Source organism: Acomys minous, assembly GCF_964271855.1.
Source record: "Acomys minous genome assembly, chromosome: 16".
Lineage (NCBI taxonomy): Eukaryota > Metazoa > Chordata > Mammalia > Rodentia > Muridae > Acomys > Acomys minous.
In genome coordinates, this window is record NC_140498.1 from 52,043,816 (window position 1) to 52,065,921 (window position 22,106).

The following is a 22,106-nucleotide window of genomic DNA, read 5'->3' on the forward strand; positions in this document are numbered from 1 at the left end:
GAAGGACAGAGCCAAATCACGGACACTGTGCATTTTTAGGTGAGAACGCCCCTCTTCACTTGGCTGAAATAAGCCTCTGGGCTCTAAGCAGACTTTCCTGTAGTTTTTCTTTTTTTGTTTTGTTTTGTTTTTCAAGATAGGGTTTCTCTGTGTAGCAGTTGATATTCTGAAACTCACTTTGTAGTTCAGGCTGTCCTGGAACTCTGCATCCCTAGTGCTGGGATTAAAGGTGTGGGCCTCCACACCCAGCCTATAGTTTTTAACTTTCAGGCACTTCTTCCTACAAGTTCTGCTTAGGAGAGCAAAGAAGTTACCAGCAGAGAACATCTAATCTTAGTAAAAGAACAACCACAGTATCAACCTTTCTTTGCCCAATATGAGCACAGAGGGGCCAAATAAAATGACCTCTGAGGACTTTGAGTTCTCCTCTACCAGAAAAGCCATCCAAATGATTTCTTGGTTTGTTTACAATGAAAAAGCAATGTAATAGCCTGGATCACTAAACATCCACCAATTAAGGAGGTCAGAGCCCATGGAGATACTTTACCCCAGTGCTCTTAGGAGTCTTAGTACAGCAAAGGCACAGCCAATGCACACTCTTTGGGCAGGAAGAAAGCTAGCAATGGTGAGAACAACTAGACGGTACTTGTAAGGCCTTGCCACAACGGCCCAACCCTGGTCCTTTTCAGAGATTATTTTATCAGAGATTTCATCTCAGCATGTAGATGATGATTTCTTTCAGCTGTATCTGGTAAGATGCTTCCAAGAGACATTATATTTTCATGACAGGGTAAGGGAAGAATGGTTCATAACGTACTTCAAGTAAACTATGGTCTGCCAGCCACAGCTGCCTGTGTGCCTGTGTGTGTTTGTCTATCTAGTTTTTCCTGAACAGGAGCTGACTCTGTACTCCTGAAAGCTGGCCTCAAACCTGGAACGATCCTCCTGCTTCAACCTTCCAGATGCTGAGATTACAGGGGTGAGCCACAACACAACAACACACCTGTATTTAAATATGTTATGATTTTTTTTTTTAAATTCCTGAGAAAGTGTCCTTAAACATGAAATTTGAGCCGGGCGTGGTGGCGCACGCCTTTAATCCCAGCACTCGGGAGGCAGAGGCAGGTGGATCGCTGTGAGTTCAAGGCCAGCCTGGTCTACAAAGTGAGTCCAGGACAGCCAAGGCTACACAGAGAAACCCTGTCTCAAAAGACAAAAAAAAAAAAAAAAAAAAAAACCATGAAATTTGAACTTTAGTATCCATAAAGCTTCATTAGGGCAGCTACACTCCTTCACTTAAATATTATTTATGGCTGAGTTGTACTGTAGTTGAGACTGGAGTCTTTGCCACATGATCCAATTGTAAAGTCCAATATAGTTACTATTCGGCCAGTGTGCTGAAACTGTAAAACTTAAGTTTCTGTTTATAGGTGGTGATGTATGGTGAAAGTTCTAGGTTCAATCCCAGAAAGAGAGGCAAGGAGGGAAGAAAGCAAAGTAGGGAAAGAAGGGGGCAAAAAATAAAAAAGAAGGTTGTTTCCTTGTCTGTATACAACATTGTAGAAAGTAACCTAGAAAGTGATGTATGCTCTACATTTCATCACCGTATCCTGTACTCAGTCCAAGGCCTAGTTTGTGGTAATCACAAAGTAATTATATGATGAATGAAGGAATTAGCAGAAAATTGATCTAGTACACAGCTGAAAATAATCTGGGAGAAGAAGTTAACTATCATCACTGTTTAAATTACAATACCTGTTCTTATAATTAAATCCAGGTTACACCGGGTTGGTGGCACATGCATTTAATCCCAGTACTAAGGAGTCAGAAGCAGTCGGATCTGTGTAAATTGAGGCCAGCCTTACAGAGAGTTCCAGGACAGCCAAGACTACACAGAGAAACCCTGTCTCAAACAAAACAAAACACAATCCTCCCACCAAAACGAGGCTGTATATCACCCAACATGCTCCACTCTTCTTCATAAGAGCTGTGATGTGATTCAGTGTTCGTCATTTCAGCATGCTCAGACCTCTTCAAAGCCAAATCCTAAAAATGACCTCCCATGTCTAACACTTGACTGAGGAACAGAAATGTAATGAAGCTTCACAGCTAGCTTGAGGTCAAAAGGCTCACCTACCTCTTTCTACACAGAGGTGCCTACAACATCGCTCAGTCAGAGAACCAGGAGTGGTGGCACAAGAAGCAGAGGCAGAAGGATAGCTTCAAGCTTAAGGGCAGCCTGGGCTATAGAGCAAGTTCCAGGCAGTGGTGGTTACGCAGTGAGATTTTGTCGATAGGTAGGCAGAGAGAGAGAGGGAGGGAGGGGAGGAGGGGGAAGAGAGAAGGAGGGAGAGGGAAGAGAGAGGGAGAGAGAGGGAGGGAGGGAGAGAGAGGGGGAGAGAGAGGGAGAGAGGGGGGGAGAGAGAGAGAGAGAGAGAGAGAGAGAGAGAGAGAGAAATGGACACAGAGTATTCAGCACAAATAAATGTAAGAAAATACATTAGTGTGGCCCGCAGCCTAAAATTTTTCCCAAATATTCCTAGGAATTCCATTTAAGCAACTGAACCAGCCAAGCTCTGATGGGAGTCTTCCCTTCTGTCATTCTCAATCTTCGAGCAACTCAAACACTGGCTGAGAACGCAGCTTGTGACATGCTGCCTGCATGTCAGTCCTCAAGGCCACCTTCCTATCTGTGCAGCTGTGGGCATGTCATCTTTCTAAACATAAGGCTCATCTCCTGTGAGTCTAATAAGCATCACAATCCCCTTACTTACAGAGTTATTTGTGGTTTGGTGATAAGAGATACCTGAAGATGAATTTTTTCTCAAATGGCCTCTCCCTGCCGCAAACTCCCATAGTGTGCTATTCCATTTCACCAGTTCTACGTATTTGTTTGTTTTCTACCTTTTACCTAAACGACTACTTGATGTTCTATTTTCCTCCGCCATTAGAATATGCCATGACAGCACTGCCTGTATTTTGCCATTCACTACAGTATCCCCTGAACCCAGCAACACCGCTGTGCCTCACGAATGTCAATAAATGAAAGCTGGGCAAACGTAGAACTCACGAAATGTAAAGGAAGACGATTTAGCTGGCCATTTCCTTGCATACGGAACAGGAAGATCCTGTGGAGTCCAAAAGATACTAGTACAACTAGAAAGCCCTAGGTTACACCAGAAAGGTGCTTGGCAAACTCTTTAAAAACAGTACCAAGACGTTCATGCTAACATTAATGGGAGGAGTGTCTGAAACCGACGCTGTATCCAAAGGAGCTGCTAAGAGGCTGCAAAAACAAAAACAAAAAAGAAACGCAGCCACACCACTGTCCCTTTCTCAACTTTCCAACTTTGTACACCCAGCCAAGGTTGCTACTGACACCTGGAGGGCCCGGGAGCGAGCAGGGAGGCAGGCACCAGCGGGGAGCAAAACGCCCCAGAAAAAACCGGGCGAGCAAAGAAGACGGGACTTTTTCCCGCGGCCCCTTCGGCGGGTCCCAGTCTGGGTCCTCCGACCCCAGAAGCATCGGTCTGGGGAAGAAGGCGCCGTTCCCAGGCCAGGTGCGCTGCCAGCCAGAGCACCCGGACCGCCCGCGGAGTCCCAACAGGGACAGAGGACTCACCTCAGCCGCCAGCTCCTTCTCCGCTCACATTCCGACCCCGCCGCCTTCCCCCCCGCCCCCCCCAGGCCCTTTATTTTGATTCCCGACTCCGCAGCTCCCGCCGCCGCCGCCAAGCGCACCCTCCACTTCCGCTTCCGCTTCCGCGCCGTCCCGCCCCTGTCGTAAAACTAAAAAAAACGCCTCTCAACTTACTAGCACCGCCCCGTCTCCGTTCCTCTCCGCCTCACCTCTCGGTCCATAGCGCCACACCCTTCCTCTGCTCCTCCCCGAGGGCACGCCTCCCTCCGCCCATTCCTATCCCGTCCGCGCCCCGCCCATTAACTCGCTCCTCCCATCCTCTCTCTAAGTCCGCCCCTCCTCGCATCTCGCCCGGTCTTCTCTTCCGCCCCGCCCTCGCCTCCGCGCCCTCTTCGCGCGGGGCACGATGGGAGTCGGGGGGGGCGGGGCCTCGCGGCCCTACAGCCTCGTCAGGCTCAGTCCCCTCCCGATAAACCCCTAAATAGAGTCTTTCCCTGGGGGGCAGCCTCATTTTTTTTAACGTGAGCCCCCAGTTTAGGAGTTCTCATCTCTGCCTTGATGACACCAGGTCGAATGGAGCCTCCAGACGGAGGACGGGGAGGCTTTTTGTGATGGAGACGAGAAAAAGCCTGCCTAATGGGATTTGCTAAGGTCCAGGCTCTTAAAGGTCTTGGGAGGGGGAGAGCGAATGGAACAAGATTGATGTGAAATAAAGTGTTTGACGCCGTTTTAACGTCTGACTCGTCACGTGGTAGCTAGCCCTTTATTTTTTACCGATTAAATCGTGCCTGTTTGCAAAACATCTTTTGCTGCAACCTAGTGGCGAGTGGAGAAAGAACAGTAAGACCTGCCAAATGGTCTTTTGGCAATTTTCTGCCTCTCACAGTTTCGGCCCAGCTGGCGCAGATAAAGTCATGCAAACACTGCTGCTGAATATTGTCACCAACAAGTAAGAGTACATGATATCCTACCCTTTTCCCCCTTTTTGGAAACAGCATCTCCCTCGCATTGCCCAGGGTTATCCTCGAACTTGGTCCGTACACCACGCTGGCCTCGAACTCGGATCCCTTGGCTTCTGAGGGCTAGGATTAAAGGCATTTGCTCTGTCTGGCAAACTTTTTCTTTTAATAAACCCAGTGCTTTGTTACAAATGACTACTTCTCAGGTTGAGCACCAAAATGAAGACGTTAAAGCTATAAAAACTTTGTGAATCAAAAAAACATTGTTTTAAGTGGGTAAACCATGCTCTGTATCCCCCACCCCCCCAGTTGAGCTTTGAAATCTTCACTTTTATTTGCCCTAAATATGAGTTGGGTTTGTTTTGTTGTGTTTAGTTTTGTTTGTTTTTCCGAGACGGGGTTTCCCTGTGTAGCCATGGCTGTCCTTGTGGAATTCTCTGTAGACCAGAGTAGTCTGAAACTCAGAGATCCATCTGCCTGTGCCTCCCAAGTGAGAGAAATAAAGGCATGTTCCATCCACCACGCCTTTTCAGGATTCAGTAGGGGGAAATTATTTCTGAAGTCGCCAGCTGTTTGCTATTTCCTGCTGCAAATTAGGGGGAAATATTATCTAAATGTAGGCACAATTTAGGATGTGCTAGCTGAGTAATACTTTTAAATAGTTTCTACTTAAAACTGCCAGGAAACAAATAAACTTTGCTAATTAATTAAGAAGCAGAAATTGCCAAGAACATTTTCCTCTTGAATCTCCAGGTATGTAGTGCTTTCATTTTGAGACTTTGGCATCATTGTCAACCAGGGTCAGGAGGGCAAGTTCAGACATGAGGTTGAAGAATCCTTTGTGTTTCTATTGAATTCTCTAGAAGGCACACAATGACAGCCTGCTTAGGTGTGTGTTACTGCTAAGAACACCGTTGTGTCTGTGTTGGGGTAAGAATTTTCCAAGGGAGAACTAAAACACATGAAAAAGATTCCAGTTGTTCATTTATTTATTTTTTCAGCGTCTCAACAAGTATGTTACTCTCTGTAGGTATTTATTTTATCTCCGTTTTATTCTAGCTATTTTTGAATACTGACAATATTAACTAAAAATATACGCCTGTAATCCCAGCACTCGGGAGGCAGAGGCAAGTGGATTGCTGTGAGTTCGAGGCCAGCCTGGTCTACAAAGTGACTCCAGGACAGCCAAGGCTACACAGAGAGACCTTGTCTCGAAAAATAAAATAAAAATAAAAATAAAAAAGATAATTGTGATGCTTGGGGTTTTTGTTTGCTTTTCATTTGTTTGTTTGTTTGTTTTGTTTTGGTTTTTGGTTTTTCAAGATAGGGTTTCTCTGTGTAGCCTTTAGCTGTCCTGAACTCACTTTGTAGACCAGGCTGGCCTCGAACTCACAGTGATCCGCCTGCATCTGCCTCTTGAGTGCTTGGATTAAAGGTATGCACTACCACACCTGGCTGTGATGCTTGTTATTTGAACAGGTTTTTAGTTACAAATCATAAAAGAAGGAAGAAACATTTTCCTTTGACTTTGGCATTTTTTTTTCTACTCAGGAGATGTGCTAGGGTCAATAGGTAATGTACTAAATAAAGCCAGCCAGTTAGGCTAAGTGAAAAGCTAAAGAAAGTGAGAATCACAAATACTTCTTGTTTGTTTTTGTTTTGTTTTTCGAGACAGAGTTCTGTGTACACAAAGCCTTGGCTGTCCTGGACTCACTCTGTAGACCAGGCTGGCCTCAAATTCACAGAGATCCACCTGCCTCTGCCTCCCAGAGTGCTGGGATTACAGGCGTGAGCCACCGCCCCTGAGTTAATCATGAATACTTTTTAAAGGATTCAATTTTACTTTCTCTACAAATTAAGCCAAGGGTTAGAGAGATGGCACATCGGTTGAGTGCCAGTCCCCAGGGGATCTGACACCCTTTTCTGGCCCGCCTGGGCACTTCACACACATAGTACAGAAACATACATGCAGGCAAAACACCTGTAAATGATAGATAGACAGACAGACAGATAGACAGACAAACATAGACCAAGGAAGGGGTAGATGGATGAATGGAAGCACAATTTAATCTTTCTAAAAGAATGTTTCCAGGGCTGGGCAGATGGCTCAATGGGTAAACTAGTCACCGTGTAAGCCTGGCAACCTGAGTTCAGATCCCCAGATCCCATGGAAAAATCCAGAAGCAGTACCTAACCTCGGAGCATGCCTGCCAGGCCACGGGAGGTGGAGACAGGAGAATGGCCTGAAGGTCTCAGACCAGCTAACTCGGTAGGATCAAGACAGAAGGGAAGGACCAACGTCTGAGACTGTCCTCTGAGCTTCCCCACTGCAGAACTAAGGAGAGCTAGGTAGGAAGGTCATGCATTTGAGAGAAGCCTAAGCCACATAATGATGAGATCTTATCTGCAAAAGCAGAGAGAGGAGAGAAACTTATGAAAAGATGTAATTTTTTTTAAAAAAAAAAAAGATTTGTTTCTTTTATTTATTGCATACGAGTGCTTTATCTTCAGAAGAGGGCATCAGATCACATCACAGATGGTTGTGAACCACCATATGGTTGCTGGGAATTGAACTCAGGACCTCTGGAAGAGCAGGCAGCGCTCTTAACCACTGAGCCATCTCTCCAGCCCAAGATTTAATATCTTAAAATTAATATTCTTTCTCTTTCTCTTTCTGAGATTGGGTTTCTCTGCATAGTCTTGCTGTCCTGGAGCTCAGTATGTAGATCATGCTGGCCTCAAACTTACAGAGATCTGCCTGCCTCTGACCCTGAGCACTGGGCCACCGTGCCTGTTTCAGTTTTATTCCTATTTAATTAATCAAATTTTCCATTTGATTCAAGTCTTCAAAGACCTATGCTAAAGCTTCTCCTCTTCCACCCATGAGCACAGGATCTGAGGAAGAAAGCTAAACTCTCTGCTTAGTCACAGCTCAAAAGCTACAAGGAAAATGAATAGAATTTTAAAAGAGGGAACAAGGCCAAGTACAGTAGTTCAGCTCTTTGATCCCAGCTACTTGAGAGGCAGAGACAAGATTGCAAGGTCAAGGCTTATCTAGGCTACATGGTGAGTTTAGGGCTAGCCTGGGCAACTTAAAAGGCCTTTGACTCAGAAGAAAAAGCATAATAAGCTGAACGTATAGGTCTGTGGTAGAACACTTGCCTAGAGTGGGCAAAGCTTGATTTCAGTCAGGATGACTGGGGGAGGGGGACAGGTGGTAAGGATTTACACAATACCCAATCCATTTCCCAAACCTTTGTTCGTAAAAAGACCTTATTGGCATTTCAGTGCCTTATGGAGAAGTGTGAAAATTGCCAACCAAGTAGATAAAATGCCTTGACTGATATCATTTAGGCAGGATCCGTACAGATACATTTCTGCCTTATGCTTCGGTTTATAAACCAGGATGATGGTTATGAATCAAACAAAATTCTAAAAGTAGCAGGAAAAAGTTGTCATGTAGGTTATAGATGGTTGATATTTCTCCTTTCATTTTTGGTTTTTCGAGACAGGGTTTCTCTGTGTAGCCTTGGCTGTCCTGGACTTACTTTGTAGACCAGGCTGGCCTCGAACTCACAGAGATCCGCCTGCCTCTGCCTCCCAAATGCCGGGATTAAAGGGGAGCGCCACCACTGCCCAGCGGTTGTTGGTATTTCAAAGTTTACTGCAAAGCACTGTGGGAGGGATAGGGTTGGGAATGGAGAGATGGCTCAGCAGTTCAGAGGAGTCTGTTCTTCCAGAGGACCTAGTTTCAGTGTCCAGCACTCACATGATGGCTCACAACCATCTGTAACTATGGTTCCAGGGAAATTCAGTGTGCTCCTCTGGCTTCTGTGGGAATCAGGCATTTATGTGGTGTGTATGCACACACACACACACACACACACACACACACACACACACAAAGTAAAAGTGAACACAGTTTAGTACTTTCTTCAGTTTGTTTAATGTAAGTAGTGGAGTTTCTGTTTATGCCTTTGAGTTCTTTTAAGGACCTATGGAAGACTCAAAAACAAAATTAGAGAAAGGTCACCCTGACAGGAGGCAGCAGGGATTACTTGTCAGAACACAATTGTAAGTGTCCAAAAAGGCCAGCCTTAAGTTCCTTACTGGATTTCCTCTGCCTTTATTTTCTCATCTTTTAAACAACCACAGGAGGCTGGGGGTTAAGGCTCAATGGTACAGTGTTTGCATAACATGGCCAAAGCCCCAGGTTCAAGCCCAGCGCTGGCAAAAATTAAAATAACCATGCCTTTTCGTGGCTCTCCCATCTCTCAGATAGTCATCTGAAATTCTGTACCTGGTTACTGCATTAACCGTTTGAGATCAGATTCTCTGTCTTATTCACCAGGTTGCAAGGTTACCTTGTGCCTAACAATACTCAGTACTGTTAGGCAATTAAAATGCCTTAATGGGTGTGGAGAGATGGCTCAGAGGTTAAGAGCACTGTCCGCTCTTCCAGAGGTCCTGTGTTCAATTCCCAGCAACCGCATGGTGGCTCACAACTATCTAGAATGAGATCTGGTGCCCTCTTCTGGTGTACAAGTGTACATGCAGGCAGAACACTGTATACATAATAAATAAATAAATCTTAAAAAAGATAAAATAAAATGGCTTAATGTTAAGAAATTATTATTAGCTGAGCCTGTGATCCCAGCAAAAAATAAGGCTAAAGTAAGGCTGAGTGTGGCAAAATGCTCAGGGATGTGAGGCCAGCCTAAGCTACATAGTTAAAGTGTCTCAAAAAGCAAAACCAGCAAAGACTGGGATGCGATTCAGTTGGAGGAGCACTTGCCTAACGTGCCGGAAACCTTCTGCTTCCATCCTCGTAAAGCCTAGGTGTTCAGGGGACACATACCCATACTCATAACCCCAGCACTTGGGAGGTGGGGGCAAGGCTACCGAAACGTCAAGGCCGCCCACACAACATGTAAGAGGCCAGTCTGGACAATATGAGACTGGCTCAAGAAAACCAACGCCACCACCGCCCACAAAAGAACTTAGCTTTGTGACTGAGACGCGGTCGTTTATCACACGGTCATTCAACTAATGTATATGTTGTACTTACTATTTGCAAAGCGCTGCACACAGCGTTTTACAGTTTAGCCCTGTGCAACCCACTAGCAGTTAAATACCTTGCCTCAAACTCTCACAGCTAATGAGTGGCAGGGGTAGGATTCAAAGTCAAGTTCCTTCACACTAAGTTACGCTGTCTCAGAAGAAGCCATTGTTTAAACTTCTATTTGCGGTGTAAAGTTGTGGGATGGACAAGGGCGCTGTGGGCTGGGCGGAAGTTTGTCGTTTTCTATGCAGTCTTGTTTTTGTGCATTCTGGGCTGGTATAGCACTTTTGGACTTGGGTAGGGCGAGTGTAACCCGACACCAGCTTTTCCCTAATGCCCGGGTTTCTCCTACCAACTGCTCCATTGTTTCCTCTTGGGCTACATCAAGAGCGGATAAATGCAACCAGTGTGAAGGAGAGAGAGGCCAGCGGGTGTTCCGGAGTGCGTGGCACCGCGCGCGCAGAGCCCCCTGCAGGCCTTCTCCAGATGGCCTTCCCTGCCAGTGGCCCGCGCCTCGGTGGCCCCCCGCCCCCCGCCGCCCCCCGCCGCCCCGCACCTCCCCCGCTCGGCGGAACCGCGCCCCGGCCTAGGGGAAAAGTTTCCAAACCTCGCTTCTACTCGCTGATTGGCCAAGTCAGATGCGTTCCAGGCGCGGCGGCCAATGGGAGGCGCGGGCCGCGGAGTGCCGGCTTAGGCTGGATGGCGGTCGGGCCCTGCTAGCCCGCGCCTCGCCGCGATCGTCGCCGCCCGGGCGGGGTAAGTGGAGCCAGGTTGTGGGCACGGGGGCTGCCACGCCCGCAGCACCCAGCGGACGGGTCCCCCAAGCCGGCCCCCCACTTTCCCACTCTCCATCTGTGAGCTCCGCCGCTCGCCCTGGCCAACTCTGTTCCTCTTCTACTGGCCGCTTCCCTTCCTCAAGCGTCCTCAAAACCGGTGCCCGCGCCGCCCCACGGCCCCCGGGTCCCTTCGTCTGCCCTTCACCCCACAGTGCCGGGGTCCCCAACTGCTGCCGCACCAGTACCGGCCTGTATCCACCCTCCTCCTCGGTGCCTCTTAGGTCTCGGCAGCCGGACGTTTCAAATTTCCCTAGGTAGCACTTTGGATAGGATAAACTTTATCCGATAAAGGGTGAGAGTGCTCACCCCATTACCTTGGATGTTGGCCCAGTTCACCTCCTCTTTGAGGTGGGCAACCGGCTCCGCAGCGACTTTATCTCTCCAAAGTGATCTCGGTTTTGTGTCATGCTGTGTGCATCCTCCTGCCTTTTAGCCGGAACCTTTCTCAACTTCCCTGATAAAGCCTTTTGTGGCCGGGTGGAGGTTTGTACTTTTCTCTGCCCCTGTTTCTCTGTGTTGTGTGCTAGGATAACCCTGTAGGACTCAGCTGGGTGCTTTTGAAGTACAGTCCGATACAAACTACTCCCAAAGCCTGAGGTTATCTGTCCATGACGCAGGTATTCAACCAGTTTTGAGGTTTAAGTAATTCACCCTTACAGAGTTCTTGTTCGGATAGTAGTTTGCTATCTTGACTTACTCTGTGAGGATATTATTTTTGCTACCAACGTTCTACCCTAGAACTTGTGAGCCTGGTGAGATTAAACCCCCTTTTTCCTTCCGAGGGAATTTCCTAGAGTTAGCCTTTGCAGCCTGCACTGGGGTTGTGAATGGAAGTGCTTGGTACATAGCCCAACTCTCTGTGCCTGTTAAAGGAATGACTGAAAAGACTTGGAGGGGACCAAGACCACAGTAGGAAGACTTTCCAGGCATCTTGATCAGTAGGATAAAATGACCACCAAACAATAGTTATTCTGTTTTTATTCTTACTCAACTATATGTTCTTTTCCTTTAAAAAAAAAAAAAAAGGTGGTGGTGGTGGGGCTAGAGAGATGGCTGAGCAGTTAAGAGCACTGTCTGCTCTTCCAGAGGCGCAGAGTTCAATTCCCAGCAACCACATGATGGCTCACAACCATCTATAATGTGATATGATGGTCTCTTCTGGCCTGTGGGTGTACATGCAGATAGAGCACTCATACATAAAAGAAAGAAAGAAAGAAAAATTTAAAAGGCACACATCTTTAATCACAGCACTCAGGAGACAGACAGGTGGATCTCTGTGGGTTCGAGGCCAGGCTGGTTTACAGAGTGAGTCCAGGACAGCCAGGGATATACAGAGAGACCCTGTCTTGAAAAACCCGACTGAGAAAACCCTAGTAGTGTTTGGATTGGTGAAATTTAAAAGCTGGCTCAGAACACATTTTAGGTTTTGATACTGAGAGGAAGTTATGTCTGACACTGGTATGGGGGGGGGGGAAAGCTTTCAAACAGACAAAAAATAGTGCCAGATCATTTGGTTCCGATTTGCAACATTTTAACTTTCCATACTGGTGAAGTTCAGCCATTTGATCTTGTAGAATCTTTTGCATAGGTCCAGCCAACACTCGGGGAGGCAGAGGCAGGCGGATTGCTGTGAGTCCGAGGCCAGCCTAGTCTACAAAATGAGTCCAGGACAGCCAGGGCTACACAGAGAGACCCTATCTCGAAAAACAAAAACCAAACCAAAACAAAACAAAAACCAAAAAATGACCCCCCAAAACAAACAAAACCAACCAAGGGGGTGAGTTGAAAGGGAGAGGCAGGGGAGAGAAACCTGTGTGATGATGGACACCGTGCGCATCTACAGAAATGATGTCACTGTGGTGACACAAGACTCAGTAAGCAAAGCTTCTGCCTTCATGCTTAGGTATGAAGACAAGCAAGGACGTGTCCTCAAAGGGCCTGCCTCTGCTTCGAGTGCTGGGGTTAAAGGCGTGCACCACCATGCCTGGCTTGGATTTGGTTTTTTGAGACAGGATTTCTCTGTGTAGCCTTGGCTGTCCTGGAACTTGCTCAGATTGGGCCGGAGAAGGGTATTGTGCTAGCTCATGTATATCCGAGCATTGCTGACCAGCTTAGCTAGCTTTGTCCACTCAGGCATCACTTTATTTCTTTTCTAGAATTTTGAAATTAGAGGTGTGTGCCATGAGTGTGTTTTCAAGACAGCCTTGTGCTCCGACAAAACCAATCCTAGGGACTGAGGAGATGAGTCAGCTGCTAAAGCTCTTATTTCAAAGTAGGAGGGGCTAAGCATTGTCCTGAGCACCCACATAAAAAGCTAGTATGAGGTGCACCCCTTTGATGTACAGTGCTGGGCTACACCTGAGGCTTGCTGCCCAGCCATAGTGACAGAACTGTGAGCTTCAGGTTCAGTGAGAGACCTTGCCTACAAAAAAGGAGGAGCAGGAGGAGGAGGAAGACGCCTGTTGTAGACTTCTGGCACTAGGTGTACACGAACACCTGCATATACACACAGAAACCCCATGCTGAAATGAATTTAGAGGTGTAAAACCAAGTTATAGAAAGCAGATTCTTTTTTAATTTTATTTTTAAATTTTTGTGTGGTGTGTGTACTTGTTAGCACAGCGGTATACTTGTGTGGAGTCCAGAATAATCTATGATAGGTGTCTTTCCCCAATTGTTTCAGGTCTGTCTGTCGGTCTGTCTGTAAGTCTCACTGAACTTGAACCTCATTGGTCGGCTAGGTTGGCTGGCCAATGAGCTATGAGGAGCCCGCCTATCTCTGGTTCCCCACCACCCAGCACTCTGGCTATAGAACACCAACGTGCAGCTTTTTACATGCGTGTGTTGGTTCTGAGCTCAGGGTTCTCATGGTTGCATGGCTGAGCCATCTCCCAGCCCTGTCAAACTTTTGTGTGGCCTGAATGGAAGAGATACTTTAGACTGCAGTGAGACTTGTCCTCAGAGGCGTAAGATGGCCCCATGGCGTTGAGAAGCAAGTTAGTCACACACGAATAATATGAATGGACATCATATTGCCTTAGTTTTTTGTAGTACTGGGAATTGAACCCGTGTGTGCCAGCTGAGTGATCCCTGACTGAGCTACGTCCCTGGTTCTTTGTTTCAGTTTTATTTTCCAGAGAGGGTCTCAGCAAGGGTCTTCTTGCTAAGTCATCTAGGCTGGACTCAAAGTTAAGAATCCTGCCTCGAGCTGGGCGTGGTGGCGCACGCCTTTAATCCCAGTACTCGGGAGGCAGAGGCAGGCGGATCTCAGTGAGTTCGAGGCCAGCCTGGTCTACAAAGCTAGTCCAGGACAGCCAAGGCTACACAGAGAAACCCTGTCTTGAAAAAACAAAAAACAAGCAAACAAACAAAAAGAAATCTTGCCTCACTTGCCGTCGCAGCTGGGGGTTGTAGGCATGGACCACTGCTCTGCTCTAGTATCCATTTTTAAGATAGGAGGCACAAAAAGTGTGTACTGTAACCTGATTAATGCCTGCTATAATGGTGTTTTAAAAAGACTGTCGTCCAAACCAACTTCCTGCCAGTGTATATGCAACTTTGCAGTTCTTGAACTTGACTTTAAAAGAAGCATCTTGCATTTGGGTCCAGTGGCTTCCACCACTCCTTTGTGGTGTTAAGAGATGGTCAAGAGGCGCAGCAGCTGCTGCCTCCTGCTGAGTCTGCTCCTCTGTCTCTTTTGTTCTTTTCTCTCTTCCCTTCTCCTCATTCCCTTCTCCGTCCTCTTTCTCCTCATTCTTTTTTTCCCCCTTCACTACCATCTCAGGGTTCCTGTGTCCTGGGCTGGCCTTCCACTGGCCTTGTTGGGGATGACCTTGAACTTTTGATCCTCTTGCTTCTGCTTCGTGGGAGCTGAGATTATGGGCACGCTAGGGATGGAACGCAGGACTTGATGCATGCTAGGCAAACACTGTACCGATGGAGCTGCATCCCGGTCTCTGCTTCTCCTTTAAGCACTGGTGACTGCCTTGCCCAGCTCCTGGAGTAGAACAGCCTAAAGAGGCTGGTGCCTATTGAAAATTTATTACTTAGTAAACTTCAATAAATAACTCTGAGACATTTTGCATGCTTTCTGTGGTGGAGAGCAGTGCTGCAGGACTTTGTGAGACATTCCCAGATAAAAATAAAAGTCTTACCGAGTGGTATAGTTGCCACTTCCCTCTTTACTTGTGGTGTTTTCTTTCACTTTGTTTGTTTGTTTGTTTGTTTATTTATTTATTTTGGTTTTTTGAGACAAGGTCTCTCTGTGTTAGCCTTGACTGTCCTGGAGTCACGTTGTAGACCAGGCTGGCCTCAAACTCACAGCGATCCGCCTGCCTCTGCCTCCCGAGTGCTGGGATTACAGGCATGCCCTTTTCTTTCACTTTAAAATGTCTTTTTTAATGTATATGTTTTTAAAAAAGATTTATTTATTTATTATTATGTATACAGTGCTCTGCCTGCATGGTCACCTGCAGCCAGAGGAGGGCTTCAGATCACATGATAGATGGTTGTGAGCCACCATGTGGTTGCTGGGAATTGAACTCATGGCCTCTGGAAGAGCAGTCAATGCTCTTAACCGCTGAGCCATCTCTCCAGCCCCCATATATATATTTTTTTTTTTAATGAAAATGTATGTGGTTTCAATTTAAGGAATGGCATGTACACCATACCTGTGCTGCTTGTCTGTTAGTTGGTGTGACAGTTCTCAAGCTGAGGCCCTAGTCCCTGCTCAGTTTCTCTGCAGTACCTAAGATCAGACTCTTCTCTGCCCCCTCCCCTTTTCCCCCAGGCAACCCACACATACAACTTCCATCAGTTTCTTTCCCAAAGTTTAAGTTTTAAACTTCACTAGGGAAGAGAGTAGTGATTTTAGAAGCCTTTTTTCTGCTGAGCACCATGGCACATGCCATCAGCCCTATCACTTACAAGGTTGAAACGAAAGGATCAAAACTTCAAAGTCATCGTGAGAGAAGCATAATGAGTTTCAGGCCAGCCTGAGCGTCTCCTGTCTATCTCCCTCTCCCCAGCTCTTCTCCTCTGTATGGGTTCATGTTCATGTGAAGGTCATGTGAAGGTCATGTGGAGGTCAAGGCCTTGGGAGGGGCTCTTGTTTGTAGCATGTACACCAGGCTTGCTGGCTCATGAGCATCTGAGGATCCTGACTCTGCCTCTCATTTTGCCAAGAGAGCACTGGGATTACAGCCATTGCTACCACATCTGACCCTACGTCAGGTCTGGGGCTCACTGGGCAAGCTCTTTACCCAGTCCCCTGTCTCCCCAGCGATGGTGGCAGTACTGGCAATGTTTACTGAGCTCAGGGAGTAGATTCTCGGCTGTAACTTTCCATCTAGCATAGCTGCCCTGGTGGTGATGATTTTGGTAGGATCCCATCTCTGGGTCCATTGGATCCTTTCTCAAGCAGGCTGGTTCTTGTGAGTGTCTGTCTGTAGCTGTGCCAAAGGCCTAGGTCAAGACCCTCCCCGGCTCAGCTTTGTTTACGCCTCTCTCCGAGCCTGGCACTGGCTTTCCGTGGGTTAGCTCCACCCTTCCATGGGCTCAGTTTGGGCTTGGTTCGACTCTTAAGCTGGTGTCTCAGCGTAAGCTAGCCCCATTCCTGTGTCAGTCGTGAAAGTGAGAAGCATGCTTAGACTTGTGCTTCCTCCCAGGTCAGAGAATGCTGTCACAGCTGCCTGAGCAACATGGAATGAGAGTGGGGTTTCCTCTAAAGGGATGTTGGGTTACTACTACAGGAAGATGGAAGAATAAGTCATTTCCAGGTTCCCTGCCTTGATCAGCTATGGGTAGGGTGACAAAATGACATGCTTTCTCTGGTTTAGGGAAAAGAGAAATAGTAGGTGGAAGAGAAGAGTATAGTGGTTTTTTTTTTTTTTTGTTTTTTGTTTTTGGTTTTTTGAGACAAGGTCTCTCTGTGTTAGACTTGGCTGTCCTGGAGTCACTTTGTAGACCAGGCTGGCCTTGAACTCACAGTGATCCGCCTGCCTTTGCCTCTCAAGTGCTGGGATTACAGGCGTGCACCACCATGTCTGGCTTCTTCTTCTTTTTTTTTTTTTTTTTTTAGTATTTTCGAGACAGGGTCTCTCTGTGTAGCCTTGGCTGTCCTGGACCCGCTTTGTAGACCAGGCTGGCCTCGAACTCACAGCGATCTGCCTGCCTCTGCCTCCCAAGTGCTGGGATTAAAGGCGTGCGCCACCACGCCCAGCTCTATAGTGATTTTTTTTAAAGCCAAAAATAGTGTTTGTTATGTATTGAAGAGTAATTGTGTGTGTGTGTGTGTGTGTGTGTGTGTGTGCATGTGTACATGTGTGCATTTTGTATTATTGCTGTGACAAAAAAACCAACAAAAATGTAACTTAAGGATGGGAGGGTTTACTCTGATTCAAAGGGATATAGTGTATCATGGCTGGGAAGGCATGGTGCCCTTGCATCTGCAGCCACAAAGCAGAGATATTAATGCTGTTGCCTCTCTGTCTGCTGTCTGTCTGGCTGTCTGTCTGTCTGCCTCTCACTCTCTCTTGTGTTTGTGTCTCTCTCTCAAGACAGAGTCTCACTATGTAACTCTGACGGTCCTGGAACTCAGTATGTAGAGTGAGGATCTTCAGTAAGTGAGCAGATAGATAATCTATGGCACCCAAGACACCTCAGCAAGGAGTTTATGATCTGCTGTTAGAAATTTGCTTCCCAGCCTTCTAGTCTGAACAGCTCAGAGCCTGCAGGTCCAGGACTGTTCCTTCGCCTCCCCAGTTCATGCCCTGCCAACTCTTTCCTGTTTCACATGCTCCTCATGTGCCACCTTGGAAACCCACCTTGACTTTCAGGTCGAGTGATGTACTCCTTGAGTGGTCACATACACAAGAATGCATATCACAGAGCTGCTGGTGGCTCCTCAGGGGCCATATCCACGTCCAAATTCACCAAGTATACACTCCACACCTAGGCCATTTGCTTGGGTCGGCGTCCTGCGCAGAGCTCTGTCCCCGGTGCTCACTTGAGGCTTTGTAGTGATGCATCTCTTTCTCCCATAGTCCCCCAGAGTAGCCAGGGATCTAGATGGTGTCCTATTTGGATGTGAGGGTCCTATGCTAGGTGCTAAGTGTTTGGAGGGAGATACACAGCAGCCTTGGGCTGTAACTGGAGGTAGGCTGCTTTTTATTTGGATTTGGGTTTGGGTTTTAGAGAAACATGACATTTAGGACTTTTAAGTTTTGTTTTGTTTTGTTTGTTTTTGTTTGTTTGTTTGTTTGTTTGTTTTTGGTCTTTTGAGACAGGGTCTCTCTGCCTTGGCTGTCCTGGACTCGCTCTATAGACCAGGCTGGCCTCGAACTCACAGCGATCCGCCTGCCTCTGCCTCCCGAGTGCTGGGATTAAAGGCGTGCGCCACCACGCCCAGCTTGTTTTGTTTTTAAGTTAAAGGACAGCTGTTACCTAGAACTCGCTAATAATTTTTAAACTTTTCTCCTAGACATCATGCCACAGGGAGAGTGAGCTCTTGCCCGTTTACCATGGAGGACTCAGGAAAGACTTTTGGATCAGAGGAGGAAGAGACAAACTATTGGAGAGACTTGGCCATGACCTACAAGCAGAGGTCAGTCCTGCAGCATCCCTCACTGTTTTCTCCTGGGAGGGTGATGGCCGCCACTTACATGGCTTATCATGTGATGGTCTGGACCAGGAAGAAACTAGGATCACTTTGTTCTCCAGAGGCCTCTGAGCCTTTGGGAACTCAGAGGACAGCTGTAAGGTAGAGTTGGGATTTGAACTATAGTCTATGGCACCTAACCATTCTAACATGTCAGTGTGCTCTGTATGGGGCTTTACCTATATCAGGTCTATGGCAAGGGAGAAGATTTACCTGTGTCTGTCAAAATAGGCTGTTGCTAAAGAGATGGCTTGAGGTTAAGAGCACTTGGAGCTTTTTTGTAGAGGATTCAGGGTCAGTTCCCAGCATTCGCATGGTGACTGACAACTCTCCTTAACTCCAGTTCCAAGGGATCCGATAACCTTCTTCTGACCTCCTTGGGTACCAGGTTTGCATTTGGTCCACATGCACGCATGGAGGCAAAACACTCGTACATACATAATACAATTGAAGATTTTAAAATTTGAAACTTGTGTCTCAGTGGGCACATCTATGAGTGCTGTGTATGTTTGTGTGTGTGTTTGTGTATCTGTCTGTGTCTGTGTGTGACTGTATGTGTCTGTATCTGTGTCTGTGTGTTGGGGTCAACACTGTATAGTTCAGGCTGGTCTGGAATTCTTGAGCCTCTGGGCTGAATAAAGTCATGATCCACGCAGCCCGCTTTGCAGCATAATACCCAGCATCATTAATTCTGTGATAGATTTATTTGCAATTCTGCTACAGGGCAGAGACTACACAGGAGGAACTCCGAGAATTCCAGGAAGGAAGTCGGGAATACGAAGCTGAATTGGAGACTCAGCTGCAGCAGATTGAAACCAGGAACCGGGACCTTCTGTCAGAGAATAATCGCCTTCGCATGGAGCTGGAGACCGTGAAGGTGAGGCGTCCAGGGGTCCTGGGGGACATATCTGCAGGCAGGGGTGGCTTGTGGCAAGCAGGTGTTGCATGGCTGAAGAAGCAGTTCTACACGGTGAAGTGACTGCACCAGGCCCACTTCCTCCTGCAGTTCTGTCAGGTGTCTGTGGTCACCGTACCTTTTCTGCCCTAGTGGGTGGGAATCTGTGAAAAGCAAGTTGCACACATGGCCCCCCCCCCTTTTTTTGGTGGTTGCTGTACTGGTTTCACAAAGGTCATGGCAAGGAGAGCTCTTCAGAGGCGGAAGTGTCAGCATTCCAGGTTCTCAAGACTGGGTCAAGTAGCCCAGGCTCACCATGACCAGCTCTGAGTTTACTGTGCAGCTGAGGGTGGCCTTGAACTCCTGATCTTCTTGCATTATCCTCCTAAGTGCCAGGATTAAAGATAAGCACCATCATGCCTGGCTTTAGAATGCCTCCTGGTTATATATTATAAGGAACAGTGTGGTATCTCTTAGTTACATGTGGCTATTGAAAACTAATGAGAAAAAAAAATTCTTCTACTCATATTAGCCACAGTTCAGGAGCTCTGTAGCCACATATAACTCCTGGTATCCCTTCTGTACCATCACTTTCTAGAACATTCCGTAGGACCATGCCAGTCATTAGCAGCTTTACTAACTGGGCACTGCAGTAACTCTACCTGCACCCATGTCTGTGACTTAATTTTCCATGGTTTGGGTTACTAGTCATCAAACAAAGTCCAAAAAAAAAAATTAAATGGGAAATTTTTTTATGGTGTACTGTTATAATCATTCCGTTTTGTAATTATGTTAATTTCTTAGTTTGTAAATTAAGCGATGTGATAGGCAAACATAGGACTAACAAAGCGCGTATATGGATTGATGGTGTCTGAAGCTCTGGGAGATGGAGCAGAGTGTCTTGGAATGTGTCCTCTCAGAGGAAGCACTGTGTTACTACCCGAGCCGGGACACTGTCGCCAGGGCCAAGCTTTGCACTGTAAGACAGTGAGTAGTGTTTCTGGCTTTCATCTACCAGAAACAAAAAGCACCAAGTCCCAGGCTTGAGACAGTCTTTCCGGATGGCTCAGCTGATAAAGGTGCCTGCCGTGAAGCCCGGTGACCTGAGATCCACACGAGTGGGTTCTCTCTTCCATCCTGTGGGGCAGGTCATTGGGCCGAGCTGCAGATGTCATCTTGCCAGCTCAGTTTCATGGTTTGTTTATTTATTTGTTTGTTTGGAGACAGGGTTTCTATGCCGCTTCAAGGTTTAAAAAATATTTAATATCAGAAACTAAGATTTATGAAGCTTCCTAGAACACTCAGGGTCCCTAACTTCCTTTGAGAGATGGAGAGCTGGCTTCATAAGGCCTGCTCAGCCTGTCCCGGTCCCAAATTCAAACTATCTGTGTCCCGACACCAAAGATTATCTGTTGCTCCTTGTCCTATGTAGGGTCCAAATTTCTCGTTGACCCTGGAAGTATTTTCATTTGGCCCCTGAAAGAGGCAATGAGGAATCATTCTAGTTCTTACATTTAAGAGGCTGGCAGCTGTGGAGGGGAAGGTCTGTGACACGAACAAAGGCTAAGTAAGAGGCCTTTCATAGGTTAACGGCTGCAGGCATACTCTTCGGTTACTAAGTAATTATATACTCCAAGACTGACCCCCGAGCTTGCAGGACACCTCTTTATTACAGCCTCTGGACAGAGGCATGAGGCTCCACACACAGCCTGAGGGACGAGAGCCTGCCGCCTGTACTTGCCTATCAGTCACCTGTGGCTGGTGTTTACCAAGCCTTGGATTGAGTTCAGCAGCCTGTAAGGCATCAGACAACATTTACTGAGGCCTCCATCAGTCCCAGATGAAAGCCTGGTGAGGCAGCAATGTTCCTGTCCCAGACTTAAACCATCTGACTCTATCCAGGCAGAGGATCTGGGTCTCCACATCTTCTTGGGGCCAAGGTTAATCTAGGATCCAGTTTCCTTTTGCTTAAATGCTTGTTCTCTGATCCATGCCAGGAAACCCTAGCAGCCTTACAATGTTGAAGGCCCCTTCCTGTTGACATCCTGCAAATATTTAACAGCCACGCTGCTCATTCTTCATTCTTAGGGGGCTGCCATCCTCCTTTCCATCCTGGGCATCCTGGCGTTACCTGGCACATCTGACTGATTGTCACAACAGCTTTATTTCTTGAATCTAGTCAGGAAGAGGAGGTTTTTGTTTTTTGTTTTGCCTTTTAAAATGTTTATTTTATTTATTTTTTAAACTTTCTTGATGGCCTGTGTCGTGGTGTGAGTAGGAATGCCCCCCCCCCCCCCCCCGTAAACTCATGTGTTTGAATGCTTGGCCCACAGAGAGCAGCACTACTAGGAGGTGTGGCCTTGTGGGGGGAAGTGTGTCACCGTGGAGACGGGCTCTGTGGTCTCGTATGCTCAAGCTAGGCCTACTGTAGCAGCCTCATTCTGTTGCCTACGGGTCCAAATGTGGAACTCTCAGCTCCTGCTCCAGCACCTTCTCTGCCTGTCTGCTTGTCCGCCTGCATGCCGCCATGCTTCCCGCCATGATGATAATGGACTCAACTTAAGAAATTATAAGCCAACCCCAATTAAATGTTTTCCTTTATAAGAGTTGCCATGGTCATGGTGTCTCTTCACAGCAGTAGGAACCCTAAGACAGCCTGAATGAACATTGCTCAATATCCTTGCTTTAAGAGAACATGCTCAGGGCTGGAGAGTTGGCTCAGATGTTAAGAGCACTGAATGTTCTTTCAGAGGTCCTGAGTTCAATTCCCAGCAACTACATGGTGGCTCACAACCATCTATAATGTGATTTGATGATGCCCTCTTCTGTGAGGTGTACATGCAGGTAGAACACTGTATACATAATAATAAATAAATAAATCTTAAAAAAAAAAAAAAGAGTACGTGCTTTGGTGGCCTGATTTTGGCTGGGTTATCTGTTGAAGGTCACACTTGGGCCCGGCAAGTAATTGAGTCTTAGTTTCTACACCTCTGGCATGGGGATCGGATGAATTAACACATACCAGCCCAAAGGCCGGTGCACAGTAGGTTCCTAAGT

At 47.0% G+C, this 22,106-nt stretch overlaps 2 protein-coding genes across 6 annotated transcripts in view; one reads left to right on the forward strand and one right to left on the reverse strand.

Moving 5' to 3' along the window:
* MARF1 (meiosis regulator and mRNA stability factor 1) overlaps nt 1-3,735 on the reverse strand; it is a 47,786-nt gene extending 44,051 nt beyond the window's left edge. For all 4 annotated transcript variants that reach the window (XM_084763513.1, XM_084763512.1, XM_084763511.1 and 1 more), the window contains exon 1: nt 3,623-3,735. The gene's annotated coding sequence lies outside the window, so the exon portion shown is untranslated. The remainder of the gene's footprint in view (nt 1-3,622) is intronic.
* A 6,539-nt stretch (nt 3,736-10,274) lies between these two features.
* The window catches only part of NDE1 (nudE neurodevelopment protein 1), a 29,450-nt gene continuing 17,618 nt past the window's right edge, over nt 10,275-22,106 (forward strand). For both annotated transcript variants that reach the window (XM_084763868.1, XM_084763867.1), the window contains exons 1-3: nt 10,275-10,417; nt 17,978-18,100; nt 18,878-19,031. In XM_084763868.1, coding sequence (XP_084619994.1) covers nt 18,018-18,100; nt 18,878-19,031 — 237 coding nt within the window. In that variant the 5' untranslated portion in view covers nt 10,275-10,417; nt 17,978-18,017. The remainder of the gene's footprint in view (nt 10,418-17,977; nt 18,101-18,877; nt 19,032-22,106) is intronic.